Source organism: Pleurodeles waltl, chromosome 2_1, assembly GCF_031143425.1.
Source record: "Pleurodeles waltl isolate 20211129_DDA chromosome 2_1, aPleWal1.hap1.20221129, whole genome shotgun sequence".
Taxonomy (NCBI): domain Eukaryota; kingdom Metazoa; phylum Chordata; class Amphibia; order Caudata; family Salamandridae; genus Pleurodeles; species Pleurodeles waltl.
The window spans coordinates 193,469,228-193,483,417 of NC_090438.1; the positions used below are offsets into that span (position 1 = coordinate 193,469,228).

General features: G+C 45.3%; 1 protein-coding gene across 4 annotated transcripts in view; it reads left to right on the top strand.

Moving 5' to 3' along the window:
- The first annotated feature begins 648 nt into the window (after nt 1-648).
- NRK (Nik related kinase) overlaps nt 649-14,190 on the top strand; it is a 720,008-nt gene continuing 706,466 nt past the window's right edge. For all 4 annotated transcript variants that reach the window (XM_069212387.1, XM_069212389.1, XM_069212388.1 and 1 more), the window contains exon 1: nt 649-900. In XM_069212387.1, coding sequence (XP_069068488.1) covers nt 844-900 — 57 coding nt within the window. In that variant the 5' untranslated portion in view covers nt 649-843. The remainder of the gene's footprint in view (nt 901-14,190) is intronic.

Consider the following 14,190-nt stretch of genomic DNA (forward strand, 5'->3'; position numbering starts at 1 on the left):
CCCTATGTGCTGTTTCCACAAACAGGACCAACACTAAAAAAAAGTTACTGAATAAGCGGAAGTGGCACGTGGGCACCCTATGTCTCGCTTGTATTGTCACAGTAACTTGACCTTGTGGGATGAATGTATGTGCGGGAGCCTGGGAGAGTGAGGCTGTACGGTGAACATATCCTGCAATGATATTAAAACTGGTAGCGCTTTACAGTGATCTAGACGTTAGATAGCGCTACCCTAAACTCCTACATAAATGAATATACAAAACTTTGACGTGATTTGCTCATTAGGCGATTGTTTATTTTGATGTAAGCCATTCTTAACCCATCTGGGGCTATTCGTATTGGGAAACAAGTAGCCAAATTGTGCTGGAAAATCAGGGAAAGTTTATTTCGCTGGCACCAGAAAGTGCGTCTTGCTGTGCCCGTCTTTAACACAAGTTTCATTACCATGTCCATTGCGTGAGTACACTGTGGGCATTATGCCTTTTTTCTCCACTACGCGGCTGAAGCATTTCAGTCAGAAATCTAAATGAAATCCATATTGTCCGAGGCATTAATCATTTGCATTGCTGGCGGGCCCCCTACCACTACCCCGGTCGGTCCACACCCTGCTAGCTATCTCTTTGCATTCTTGTTTTCTTTTCGAAAAAAAAGCGGATTCGGTTCTGCTTCCTCCGTGAGCGTGTTTTCCGGGTTGAGCTGGACGTGAAGTTTCCTGTGTTTGTCAGACAGACATACCCTCAGCCGCTGCCATGGACTGACGCTAAGACCCGCCAGCTCCGCAGAACACTCAAGAGATTCAGAAAAGTGCACTCTGCAAAAGGAAAGTACGCACCAGGACAGCAACATGGCGAAGGACTACACAACCCGCAGCCTGGACAGCATTGACTTGTCAGCCTTGAGAGTAAGTTTTAGCTGAGACGTTGTGCGTGTCAGTTTTATGGTGGCAGTTGAGCAGAGCAATTTGAAACTCGCAGTTTTAAGATGTACGTGCTTTCCTCGTTGGTGGCACGTTTGAGTGACCTTTCGCGGTTTGAGAAGCCGGACGGAGTCGAGTTGATGCAGCGAGACATGTTTCCCGGACAAGGGCATGTCTCCCTGCGCCTACTGTACTTTCCTGCCGTCTACTGTATCAAAATCTGAGCGGCGTGGGCATGGCGGGCAGCCGGGCAACCGATAATTTCGGGCGTGAACCAGGGTGGCAGGATTAACGGTTCTGTTTACAAAGCAGTGTCTTCACAGTTACTGTGAAGTTCAAGGTTTTGTTGTGATTTTCATGTGGCAAGTCGGTTTATTGCCCCGCATCTGGTTTCTGTTCATGCTGAGTTTCTCCATCCGCGCTTTCCCTGCACAGCGAAGCTTAGCTGCAATGCACTCAGGGGGTTACTAGCTTTGGCAGCTGCAGAGAAAACTTGTATAACTGGGTGAAACATCAGGATGCAGTGTTTATGCATTAAGTTTTATATGCCCAGGACACTGTTTGCATCATTGCAATGGTATGGCGCAATATTGTGTAGTATGTGTTACATATCGCACCAGCAGCAGTGGATTGCAAAGTACAGTATTATCTGACATTATTACACACGTGCCAACTTTAAAGACACTTTGGAGAATCGTCTCATATAGCTCTAAAGTTACTGAACAACTCCCAGTTCACTTTCTGTCGGATGGGGAAGGCTTCGATGCCCACAAGGGATCTATGCCAGCAAGGGCGTTTCATTGTACTGTAGCGCTTGGATAGTGCCGATTGCCACTGACGAAGGAGCGTGGCCCACTGGCTGAGCCAGCAGCTGAAAAATACAACGATATTTCATTATGGTTTTTATTTTCAGCTTCTGGCTCAGCCAGCATGTGCAGGGAGGGGCGTGGCTGGCCCATGGGAGGTGGCGAGGGAAGGGGGAGTGGAGTGCACATAAGTGAGCCTGTTTGTTTGGCCAGCTGTCTTAGGCCGGCCAAACAGACAGACACACTTAGGTTTCTCCAAACCAGCTGTGTTGCACAGCCAGGTTGGAGTAACTGCACAGACTCCCATGCAGGTTCTGAGCGGCAGACCAAGCTGCTCAGACCAATCCTGGTGCTGCTCTGATGCTAGGCATATCATGAGCGCAGCATCAGGATTGCATGGAGAGCCTGTGGTGGTGTTCCAGGGATGGCTGGCACCATCAGGAGAGTAGAGGAGTGAGGCGGCGACGGCGTCAGAATCAGGAACAGTACTTTTTTTTCATTCTTAAAGTATTTTTCCCGTCCCCTTGAGATTTGCGGCAGCAGCCGCTAAGACCACCCCCTTTTCTGTGCATGGTTTTGCCTAGATTGGATTTATTGTTTGGTTTATATTGAAAGAATGTGGGTGTCATGCGTGAGGTTCAGAAGTGCCCTTCAAACAATCGTGGCAAACTGGTGGCTGTGCTTAAACGTGCGATGAAGCAGAGACATGTGGGTTACGCTTACATACTTACCATCTTCCAGTAAGAAGTTGAACAGTTATTGCACTGTTGGCCCAGAGTGAAGCCTATGTGGGTAGAGTCTGGCTTTCCTAGCTGATGTTCATTTTTAGGGCTGTTTTTAGCCATGAGCTTTTGCATTTAATACAATTAAATCTGTAATACACTTACGTAAAGGTGTTTTCAGCTAGCTCTCTTCATCCATTTGTTTGATGATGTCTCATAAACATTTTGCTTCCATCATCTACACCGTACATCCGAGGCAGTGGCTTAGCCTAATTCAGCCACTGGCTAACTACTCTTTGAGTCACTGCATTTTGCTTTTTCACATAGAGCACATCGGCACACAAGGTTGTTCCCTTCAGTATCTATCTATCTATCTATCTATCTATCTATCTATCTATCTATCTATCTATCTATCTATCTATCTATCTATCTATCTATATCTATGTATGCAACCCTCTCTATTTAGCTGCCTATCTTTGCAACCATCCCTACGCAACTGTCTTTCTGTCTAACCAACCCACTAACCAACCCACTCTATCTCCGAAAGCCTTTAGTTATATAACCTTCTATACGTATTTGTAGTAAAGATTTAAAAAACATTACCATAAAAAACATTAATAATGCATTTCCTTTTTTAGGGCTGATGTTAGCCAAAACCCTCTGATTGTTCTAAAACTATATGTATAATATAGCTAGTATAGGGGTTTCCAGTCAGACTCCATTCATTAGTCCGCTGTTGTATAATTTAAAGTTTTTTTTCACCTACTGCGGCATGCATCATGGGGCAATGGGTTAGCTCATTTCAGTCATTGGTTGACTTCACTGTCAGTTATGGCATGCTTCCCTTTTACAAGTAGCAAATCCACAGTTCCCTTCAGTGTACAGAACTTATAAGTTAATGTATGTTTTTTTAAAGCAAAAATACATTTTGCCTTTAGTCATTTTTTTAATTGATGAGCACCTGGATGTTTCTCCCAGAGTAAAGTTTTGCAAAAATCATGAGAGAACAAAACAAAAATTGCCCTAGCCAAAAGACTGGAGGTCAGTACTAGACCTGTTGGCTTTGCCAATGCTTGTTTTAGTTTAGTTGCAATCTGATGCAGCCACACAGATGTCATTTCCCCCTATGGAGATGCAGCAACATAAATAACAGTTTCCTCTGAGCAAATTCAGCTCTGCTCATTATGATGTACTTTTGAGGATTAATTGCCTAAATATATCTTCATTCAAAACACAAAAAATAATAACATTAATAAAATCTCAAGAGATGTTCGTTGACCCTATCGGACTCAGCATGTACATCTGGCACATCATCTCTCATCTGAACGGGTGCAACGACGGTCCTACAAGATGATGAAACGAAGAAGAAAACAACTCTTTGTGTCAACACGTGTTACATATGTTCTATAAAAAAAGTCACACTGTCAGCTCTGTGTAGCTCCTAGAAGAACCGAATATTGTATTTGTCACTAAGCCTAGGCTATGATGACCATCAACATGTTATTCCCATTTACAAAGCTGCTGATGTTCTACATAGCTTGCCTGAGTTAAAAAATGCAAGGCCTTGCCTTTTGATTTGCTGTTCCACTGTGCCCTCGTCCAACATTTCAGAATCTAGTGTCGCAGGGGTGGACTGGCCCACACGCCCTGCTGACCAGCTGCTTCAAAGCCTACAGTGCAGTCATTCTGCAGGTTTAAGGTCTACATATCTCAACACAAAAGTATTGGTAGAAATGTGTGTAGGAGACCTACATTGCCGCAGCGCCTTGACACCGAGGCAAAGACTCCTGCCCTTAAAACTACCTGCCCCTCCGCCTTGACCCTAAATCCAAACAATGACCCGACCCCCCCCGCCCTGAATCCTGAAACCGCCACGCACCCCTAAAAACCACCACCTCTCTAAAGTACTCCGACCCCTCACCCTGAGCCCCAAATCAAAAAAGCTACCACCCCCACCGCGTGCCCTAAAGAAAAAAAAACTACCCCAACCGCCCGAGCCCTAAATCCGCGCCCACCCCTAAAAACAACTCCCCCACCCCAAATCCGGCCCCAGCACCAGCCCTACTTACCTTTCATGATCCTTCTTCCTGCTCCGGATCCGTGCCGCCCATAAGCACAGCTAGACCGCTTCCTCAACCACGCATATCTGTGGTTAAGGGATATGCATGGTTCAGGCTGACTCCACACATATGGTTCAGTCAAGCACTGTTCCGTATCCAGACAAATGGCATGCGTGGCTGAGCCTGCGTAGTTTAGGCCATTTCCCGAAATAACATTATTCATTTTACCCGTAGCTTGATATCACCAATTTCCGCAATAGCGCATCAGAGGTCAGTAGAAAATAAAGTTCCCAACTTTGGCTAAAGCTATTCTTGAAGAATTGCTCCAAAAATATTTAAAGGTAAATAGTCCATTTAAAAGGACTGCAGTCCTGCTCAGAAAGGTTTGCCAGAACTAGCATTATTCACCAGTGAAGAACTGTTTATATTTTCATAGAATGTATTATTTACATATCTTTGAGTACAATGGTGATTTGAAGGCACTGCTGGTCACTCATGAAGTGTTGCAAACAGTTTTATAGGTGCTCCCTCTACTGCAACCCTTGGAAAACTCAATTGCATTAAGAAGAGGGGAGAAGAGGGGGTGTTGGGGAAAGGATGCTGCTACATAGGCACAGGCGCCTCACAGCTTCCTATCTAGCAGCACTGAGAGGAAGTATTTTGCCCCCAGAAACTCCCAGAGACAGTGCGACAGATTTTGACTCAGACATCAGATTTAATTACCCCATCTTCAGTCTTTTACATTCTGCTGAAGAGTTTGTTGCTTGTTTGGCTCTACTTTCAGATATGTTGTGCTGTTTTAGTATTACCGTAGTTGTTTTTTCCGTCTGTCTTCTATAGCTCCAGATTCACAAAATGACTTAAGTGTTAAGTCCTCATAGGCATCTTTCTACGTACAAGGCAGTTTTTCAACTTTATACTTGGTGCAAAAACTTTGCAGGCGTATGTGAGGGAAGCTTGTTTTTCTCGGCTACTCTGCTGTACAGCTATCTAAACATGTAGTTGTGAATTGCGGCTATTAGGATGAGAATTCTCAAGCCCTGAGTGGCTACCTGCGTGTATCTGGTATCCCAACTTTTGATTTTTGACCCTGGCATCAGGCTAATTTAATTGAAATTGAATTGAAAATGCATTTATATAGTGCTTGCTACCCCTGATGAGCCATCGAAACACTTTCAGTGAGTAGCACGCTACCCGGGATCCCAGAGTTTGGTTCAGCCCAGAATACTGGTTCAGTTGAGCTGATGACAACAAAGTTCAGAAACCTCACACTTTGTGCCTCTGCTGTGGGTAAAGCTTCAGATTGGAAACTACCTTCCTGTGAGAGGTACCACTCCAAAAAGTTGTGTCTGGACATGAGCTTGGGAAGGGCTTGAAAGGAGAACTACCCTAAAATTATTCATCATTATCAGACAATGGATCCACGCTCCCTGCCTACAAACCCACTTGTTGTTCCAGTTTCACATTCTCTATGGCCAAGGAAGGGAGAGCTCTGCAGAGTACCCAGAGGCCTGCTGTTCAACTAGAGTTGGTGTTTGCCTAACAGCCATAGTCTCAAGAGTAAAGGAACTTCACCTGAACCTCCTGATGGAGGTGTTATGTACAAGACCTGAAGCACATATAAGCCTCCCTGTTGAGAAAGCAAAGGAACCTCTCTACCCAGAGGAGGCAAGACAATCCAGGAAGGAGGAGCTGCAGTGCATCCTGAGTTACTGGGGATGTCCAGAAGAGCAGATGGCTGAAGAGGCATCCAAGTGTGCTCCTAGACGCCCAACGATCCCCAGCGGGAAGCATGCCTCTACCCCTTCCCAGAGATAGGTCTGTTGCTGAGACAGAAGAAACTGAGGGCTGGCTTCCAGTGAGTTGTCACTAAAGTAAGTGTGTTGACTCCCAATGTACCTGACAGCGTAGGCCAGCGATGAACAAACTGAGAATCACCCACAAGTGGGTAAGAACTGAAGTTCAAGTACTAAGTGCAAGTACTGTTTTGGGGCTGATTTCATCTGCCTCAGTGTCTGAGTTATGCTTCTCTTCTTTTCCTTTGGAAATAGAGAAAGGGAAATACCTAGAACCAGTGGCGAGAGAACTTGAGGACAGCAGGACTGTAAAGGAGCAAGATGATCACCTCACCTGCCTAACAGCTCACAGTAACACTTGTGTTTTGCTACTACTAGTGTGTAGTAGTTTGTACCAGTGTGTAATACATTGATTTCTCTCTTGTAAAGTCAAGGACAGGGCTCGGCATTTACTTTATTGGATTGTTGTTTGTTGAGCTCTGAGTTCAAGCACCCACTCAGTACCTCCTGAGAAGCCTGTTACTGCTCTCCCTTGCTACCCCAAGAGTCAAGTGTGGAAAGGGTTGTACTTGGCCTAGACTGCAGAGCCCTAGTAGGACCAACACCCGGACATCTGAGCCAAATGATCACAAGCTCCAAGGTTCAGGCCAAGCTGCCTCAGCTTTCCCAGTAGCCCCCACCCTAATGGGGTCCTACAACCTGCATTGGGGTATACTTAATTTGCAAAATGTAACAAACATCATTTATTTTTATTTTTCTGCACATCGGAAACATTTTCTAAGGAATATCTTCCTTTCTCTCATACTGTTCCCCCACCACCATGTATTTCAGGTTTAGTGAGATGTAAGTTTAGAAATGCAGTTGTGCACAACACATTGAAGATCTATTTAATACCCTTAAAGTTAAATGAAGCTGGGCATTTAGGCACATTGAAGCAATCGCGTTCTCTGTTGGCAGTCAATGAAACCATGGAGCGCTTGCCAGAATTTATGCTGCTGTACATATTTCAGCCAGAAACAGAGCCTGCTTTCTCTTCTGGGCCCTTGGCATACAGCTGGGCACATCACTTGATGCAATGCGAACCTCCCACCTAAAGCCACGTAAGGTGTGCTGCGGTGGCTCTTATTTTTCTGACAAAATTCAAAACAATTAAGCTCACGTGTATATCTTGTAAGGAAGGTTACATCTTCATAGTTAAGAGAAAGCAATCCACTGTGCAGCATCATCGGAGATATTGCTTCATCATCCACACTGGTCACATCTACATTTATGCTACAATGTGCAGAAAAAACAGTCGCTCAACTCTATTGCAATCATGTAGTGGTTGATTACGTTGCATGTTACTGGGGGCCTTGTAAATAGATATTCAATTTTATTAATACCATGCAGCAAACCCCCCTCCCCAGTACCATGTAATCACAAGTTAAATGCCTGTAACCATGAATTACCACGAGTCCGATTTTTACAGTTACAAAAGCAAATACAATTTCCAGTTCTGTGGGGGTTTAATGCATGCATTTACCATCTGCTACAAACAGGTGGTAAATGTATGCAGGGACCTCTAAGTGGGATAGGAGAGTAGGGAAGGTGATGAGGGAAGGTGATGAAGTTTAAGAAAATGGGGAACGAGGTTTGGCTGCTGCTGTAGCCAACGCCTCATGCAATTTTTTCCTGGTGGAATTGCAGGGTCTGGTTCTCCGGCACCCATCAGGCTTCATGGGCCCACACTTATTTTTCCATCACGGTTTTCAGATGGCAAGGTTCGTGTTCTTTACCCAGAGGATTCCACGAGAGAAAAGGGTGACATAAGTAATCTCATGTCCGCTTGGTGCTCGAATCCCCAAAAACTAAGTTCAAATGTGTGACCAAGGTTTGTCAAAGCCCAGCTTCCTACTCCTCTTTACAATTTTCTACAAACCTACTTGCATAGTGTGTTTGAGACAATCTGTATTGTTCCTATGGTCCTCAGTGCCAATTCGCCCCATGGCCCAAATATGCTTAAGCCTCCATAGGTTCTTCAATACATTTTATCTGTTATGGCCTGCTACATGTACTAGCCATCCAACATTATACCAGCTAATATAAGACACAGCATCAGCTGTCCCTGTCACCATAATAATTATGGGCCAGATGTACTAAAATGCAATTCTGCATTTCCTAAATAGCGATTTGATAGGAATTACTGTTTAGGAAATGCCTATGCTATGTACAGAGAAACTGATTTTCTATTAGCGATTCCTACAAAGTAGGAATCACTATTAGGGAATCGCAAATAAGGAATCCCATTGCATTTGTGTCAATGGGCCAGTTTTGCATTTCCCAAATAAATGCAAAACCCAGGACGGCAATGGGCAAGAGGCCCCACTTGGTACACCCCAAAAATTATGGTGCGCATGTAGAGCACACATATGGCCAAGGGGCATATGTGTGCTCTATTCCAATTTAAAAAAGCATTTTGGGGTGCTTTTTTAAAATGGTACATGGTTACCATCGACTTCAAGTCGATGTTAATTGCATTTCCCAAATGCCCAAATCACTACATCAGAATAGGAATAGCAAACAGATAATCCCTATTTGCGATTTCCTGTTCTGAGGATTGCAAAATGTGATTTTTATAGGGTAGAAATTGCAATTTGCGATTTCCTAAAGGCCTTTGTACATCAGAAAAGGCTGTTTTGAATTTCTTAACTGCCCGAAATACCGATTCAGACCGTAAAGAAATGCAAAAGGGCTTTCTACATCTGGCCCTATATGACTTGCTCCGAAAGAGCTGAACTTTTCAGGAACACTGTTGGTGCACTCAAACTATGTTGCACTGATGTTGATAGATCTGATCATATGAAATTGTAAGGAGAACTTCTTAAATCACAGACACACATTTCAGAATGAGAGTTGTTGGACTATCACTAATAGGCAAACAGATGGAAAGGTCATTGATTTGGTGTCTGAGTGTCTGTGCTGCCCAGATTGAGGATTCCACTGAGGGGAGCTAGTTTAAAAAAAGTTTAACTTCCTCCATCAGCCTGGAGAAATTGTGTGCGGTGTGCGATGTCACGTGTTACTGAACAAAGAGCTGTTACAGAGAAAGAGATTAAAAATAGCGAGGTCCCAACCAAATTAATGTGAAAAGACAAACATGTTACAAGACAATAAATAAAGGAGTTTGCGCAAGAAGTTAAAAACCTATAATGGCCAAACAAAACTCACCATCAGTGGCGGCTGGCAGCGTTAGTAGGGAGGGGGACGGGCAGGAAGCACACACACACTCATTCTTTCACACACCCATGCACGCACGCACATCCATTAACAACACTCATAACATTCAAACATGCACGCACCAAACATTCATTTTAAAAGATCACACACACACACACACACACTCATTCTTTCACACACACCCACACGCACGCATGCACATCCATTAACAACTCTCATAACATTCAAACATGCACGCACGCACCAAACATTCATTTTAAAAGATCACACACAGACACACACACACACACTTACCTTCAGCTTTGGAGGTCCCAGGAGGTCAGTCAATGAGGGAAGGCAGCAGTCCCAGCCTCGTCACAGAGTGGGATGGGGTCAGTGAGACTGCTGACCCCACCTCACTCTGTGACGAAGTGTCTCTGATTGACACTCACCTTGGGCGCTTCAGGGCTTAAACTTGAAGCACCCAGGTTGAAGTCAATTGGTGACGCTTTCCTCGTCACCCAGGGGAGGGCCTCGAGGCACCTTTGCTGAGCCGAGGAGGTCATGCCCATAGGATCTGTGACCTCCTCAGCCCAGCAAAGTTCAGCTCAGGCAGCCAGGAGTCTGCGCAAATCACGCATGTCTGCTCCTGGCTGCCTGACCTGAACATGAAGGGTGTCTGTCAGGCTGACCTTTGTTCAGCCTGACAGACACTTTCATGAGGGGCAAAAGGTTGGGGGGGTGGCCCCTCCGCCCTAAAGGACAGGCCGTGCCTGTTCACCACAACACAAAAAACGAACAATAACAGCCCCAACTTAATTAATGAGGCAAGTCAGAAAACCCTCCAAAAAATGAGAAAATCATATCTGGAAGGAATCCACATTATGCAGACTAACAAGAACCTGAGGCATGGCTGCATGGGAAAGATTATTGCATATTATACTTTTTAAATGAATGAATTCTCATTTTGAACCATGTCGAATGGACACATCCAGAGGCTTGGATCCATTCAGCTGGCATAAAATTCGGATACTGTGATTCCATGTTGAGGTGAATTCGATGTGCAGTCATTTCAGAGCTCGAACCAGCAGGCAGTGTCAGATGACCCCCGAATTTGATGTGTGTTCTTGGACTTGTAATGTGTGAAAAACCTTCAGTCACAAGCATAACTCTCATTTGTTTATGCTAGCTCAAGCACACAGTATGCCATTTGTAATAACTCTTAAAACTAGAAAGTGAAACTAAAACAGTTTGGAACTCCTTAAAAAACTACACGAGTAAAGCTAACTGTGGCAATGTGCAATAATGCAAGCCATTACCCCATGGATTGTCTACATCAACAAGGAGGAGCTGTTCTATTACATTGTGAGCATTTTTCAGTTACCACAAAGACACAAGATTGGTGGACAAAATTGAGGCATCTCAGAATATAGGGTTAACCTAACCTTCATCTGCCATTTTGACAAGGTCTGAATTTGATATGACAGTGACTCGCACAGTAGTAAACTAAACCCCATATGACTCTGGCTTCTTCATACAGAAATATGTGTCTATCATGTCCTTTAGACTGCTTAAACTCAAGCCTTTTTGTGTCCTGTCTGCGAGTGTGCTGATAGCCACCGGAGATAATGAGCTTCTCCACCAGATATGCTGCGGTACTGGTCATGATAGCTTTGTAAATGATGCAGCTGGCTTTGAGGATGGTATAGACTGGCAAGGGGAGCCAGTAAAGTTTCATCAGAAAATGTGGGTGATAAGGTCATAGTTCTTCAGGCCTTGAATGAGATCTCTTAGAACAAGTAGAATCTTATGTTGCAACTGCAAGTTCTTCCATGTTAAATGTTAAAAAAAAGAGACGGGGACTCCCCTGCCTCATTGCAGATGTGCACTGTGATGTGATGTTTCTTCTCCATGCCCTTTTGTCTTTATTTACTCTCTTTTTACTCCCCCTCTTCTCTTTGGGGGGGCGGGGTGGGTTGCATTCTGCCTTGGGTGCGCCTGAAAATGTACATATTTTATCTGCTGAACGTTTGCTGTGCTGGTGGGTGTTCAGATAGTGATCTGGCACCTCATTATGTATGGAGCTTGAGTGAGGGCCTCTATATCCACAGCTGATGGTAGGACATGTCTGCCGGCCGTGGGTTCAGGCTGTGGGTCCTGATATCAGGTATCCAAATGGATATACAGTATGAGTTGTTGTTGATTTGCTGCTTATCCGGGGTGGGGGGAGTTATGGGTGTTGCAATGTTCTTCATTTCTCAGGGTTTTGGAGTGTGTGTTTTTGGTTGCAGTGCGCAGTTAGCATCAAGTAATTGCTTTACATCAGTAGGCATTTTAGATTTGGTGGCTGGCTGGGTGAGGGGGGTGCGTGGCTAGTCACCCAGAAGTGGAGGGGAATAGCCCAATGGCTAACAGTACAAATGTTGTAACGTGGAATGTCAGGGGCCTGAAAGGCTATTCTAAGAGGTACAGGCTGCATGCATTCCTTAGGTGCCACAAGGTGCAGATAGCCTGGTTACAGGAAACTCATTTGATGAGTGGGGAACCCCAGAAATTTGGGAAGAAATGGATGGGCAATTATTTTCTGCTACATACCTCACCTGTGCTATGGGGTAGCCATCTGGATCGCACCCTGTAGTCCCTTTAGACACTTATACAGTGAAGCAGATTTAGGGGGGCGACATAGCCTACTTCAGGGGACCCTGGATGGAAAGGACATTACAATCCTAATTTATGTAGATGACAGGAACTTCTATGAAAAAATCCAGGGAGGGCAGCATGGCATCTCCTGTGATTTGGGCAGAGGATTTCAATTGTATACTAGATGGTGTGGGGGACGGCCATCCACCAAAACAGGTTACTAAGCCCCTGATGACCACTTCCTTTGTTGCCATCATTCAAAACCTTGGGTTCACTGACACCTGACGTTGACTACACCTGGGGGTCAGGAATACACCTGCCATTTCTTAACTCATGGTACTTTCTGCCATCTGAAATGGGTGTTGACAGGTGGACAGGATCCCTTGAAGGTGGTCACAATGACACATTTGGGATGGTTCCTCCCTGACCATGCACCCGTATTGCTCAGGCTGCAGTGGGGGGAAGCTGCATGCCGGGTGCACAGTTGGCTCATGGCCCCTAAACATTTAATGGACGAGGTATGTAGGAACACACTAGTGACATCCCTTATTGACTTTTTGGCCTTGAACTGGGGAACGGCATCCTCAAGAGCTATGGACTGGGAGGCTCTCAAGGTGGTCATGAGAGATGGGCATGCAAGGTATCCTCAGTGGGGGCATGGGCTGGGGTGTTGCAAGCCCAAAGGGAGGGCTGGAGGATCCAGGACACCCTAGACAAATGTACATAGGGGGCATATCAACCATATTTGCACAGGGAGGGGGACACATCCAATCAGCTCCTTGCGTGGATCCTGAGGCGAGATCAGGAGAACCCCCCATTCTACATAATCACGCAGCTCATGGTGCTTTGGTAACCAGCTGAAAGGCTATCTTAACTGATTTTGTGTAACATTTCAAATGGGTGTACTTAACTGGTTCTGTGGGCCTCACAGGATTGAAGTAGGAATGTCTGGGAGGAGTTGGGTTACCTGGCCTAGCGAGAGACTTTATGTTGAAATTGGAGGAGGGGATCAACATTGAGGAACTGGGTGGGGCTGTTTGTTTCCTTAATAGATCCAAGGCTCCCGGTTGGGATGGCGTCCCTGTGAAGTTTTACCAAACCTATTCCACTCAGGGAGAAGCTGTTGGAAGTACTACATGAAGTGCAAACGGAAAATGTCCTTCTGCTGACTATGCAGGAAGGGATCATATGTCTGATGCTGAAACCTGGAGGTGACCATGTGGGCACCTCTGTGTATAGGCCCCTCACTATACTTAATGTGGATGCTAAAGTACTCTGTAAACGTTTGTCGACAAGGCTAGGAGCAGATATTCGGGGGTACATGAGGACCAATGCAGCTTTAGGTCAGCTCTCAGTAAGGCATTCAACCTGCGAAGGCTCACTCATGTGCTACACGAAACTATGCGTTATGACCTTGACATGGCTTTGGTCTCCCTAGACCTAGAAAAAGCCTTTGACACTGTGGAGTGGCCTTACTTAATGACAGTATTGCGAGGACTAGGATTTGGGCCTGTCTTTTTTTACTGGGTGCAACTACTATACACTGACTCCATGGTACACGTCAAGGTGGGGATGAGCTATTGAAAGCATGGTCGGTTTAGAGGAGGATGAGACAGGGTTGTCCTCTCTCCCCACTTCTTTTCACATTGGCAATCAAACTGTTGGCAGGGAATTTGAGCTATAGGGGATGTGAGTGGGAGGCACTGAACATGATGTATCCCTATAATTAGATGATGTGCTGGTTTATGTTCGCTCCGCCAGCAAGTCAGTGCCAATCTTGGAGGGGTTACTGGCCAAATTAGAGTGATATCCGGTCTCCCGGTTAATGCTCGCAAGTCATTGTTATTTCACCTTGGGAGTTTGGTGGGGTTACCCTTTGACTAACTCTCCTTGTTGGGGCTCTGCTGGGAGAAGGAGAGATTTAGGAATCTGAGCATTCAGGTGGCCCACACTGGGGCGGTCCATAAGCTCCTTAATGTGGACAGGGCCATAGCTGGCCTTGAAGGCTCAATTGGATTCTGGTAGCAGTAGCCAACATAGTTTTCCTTCCCTGTTG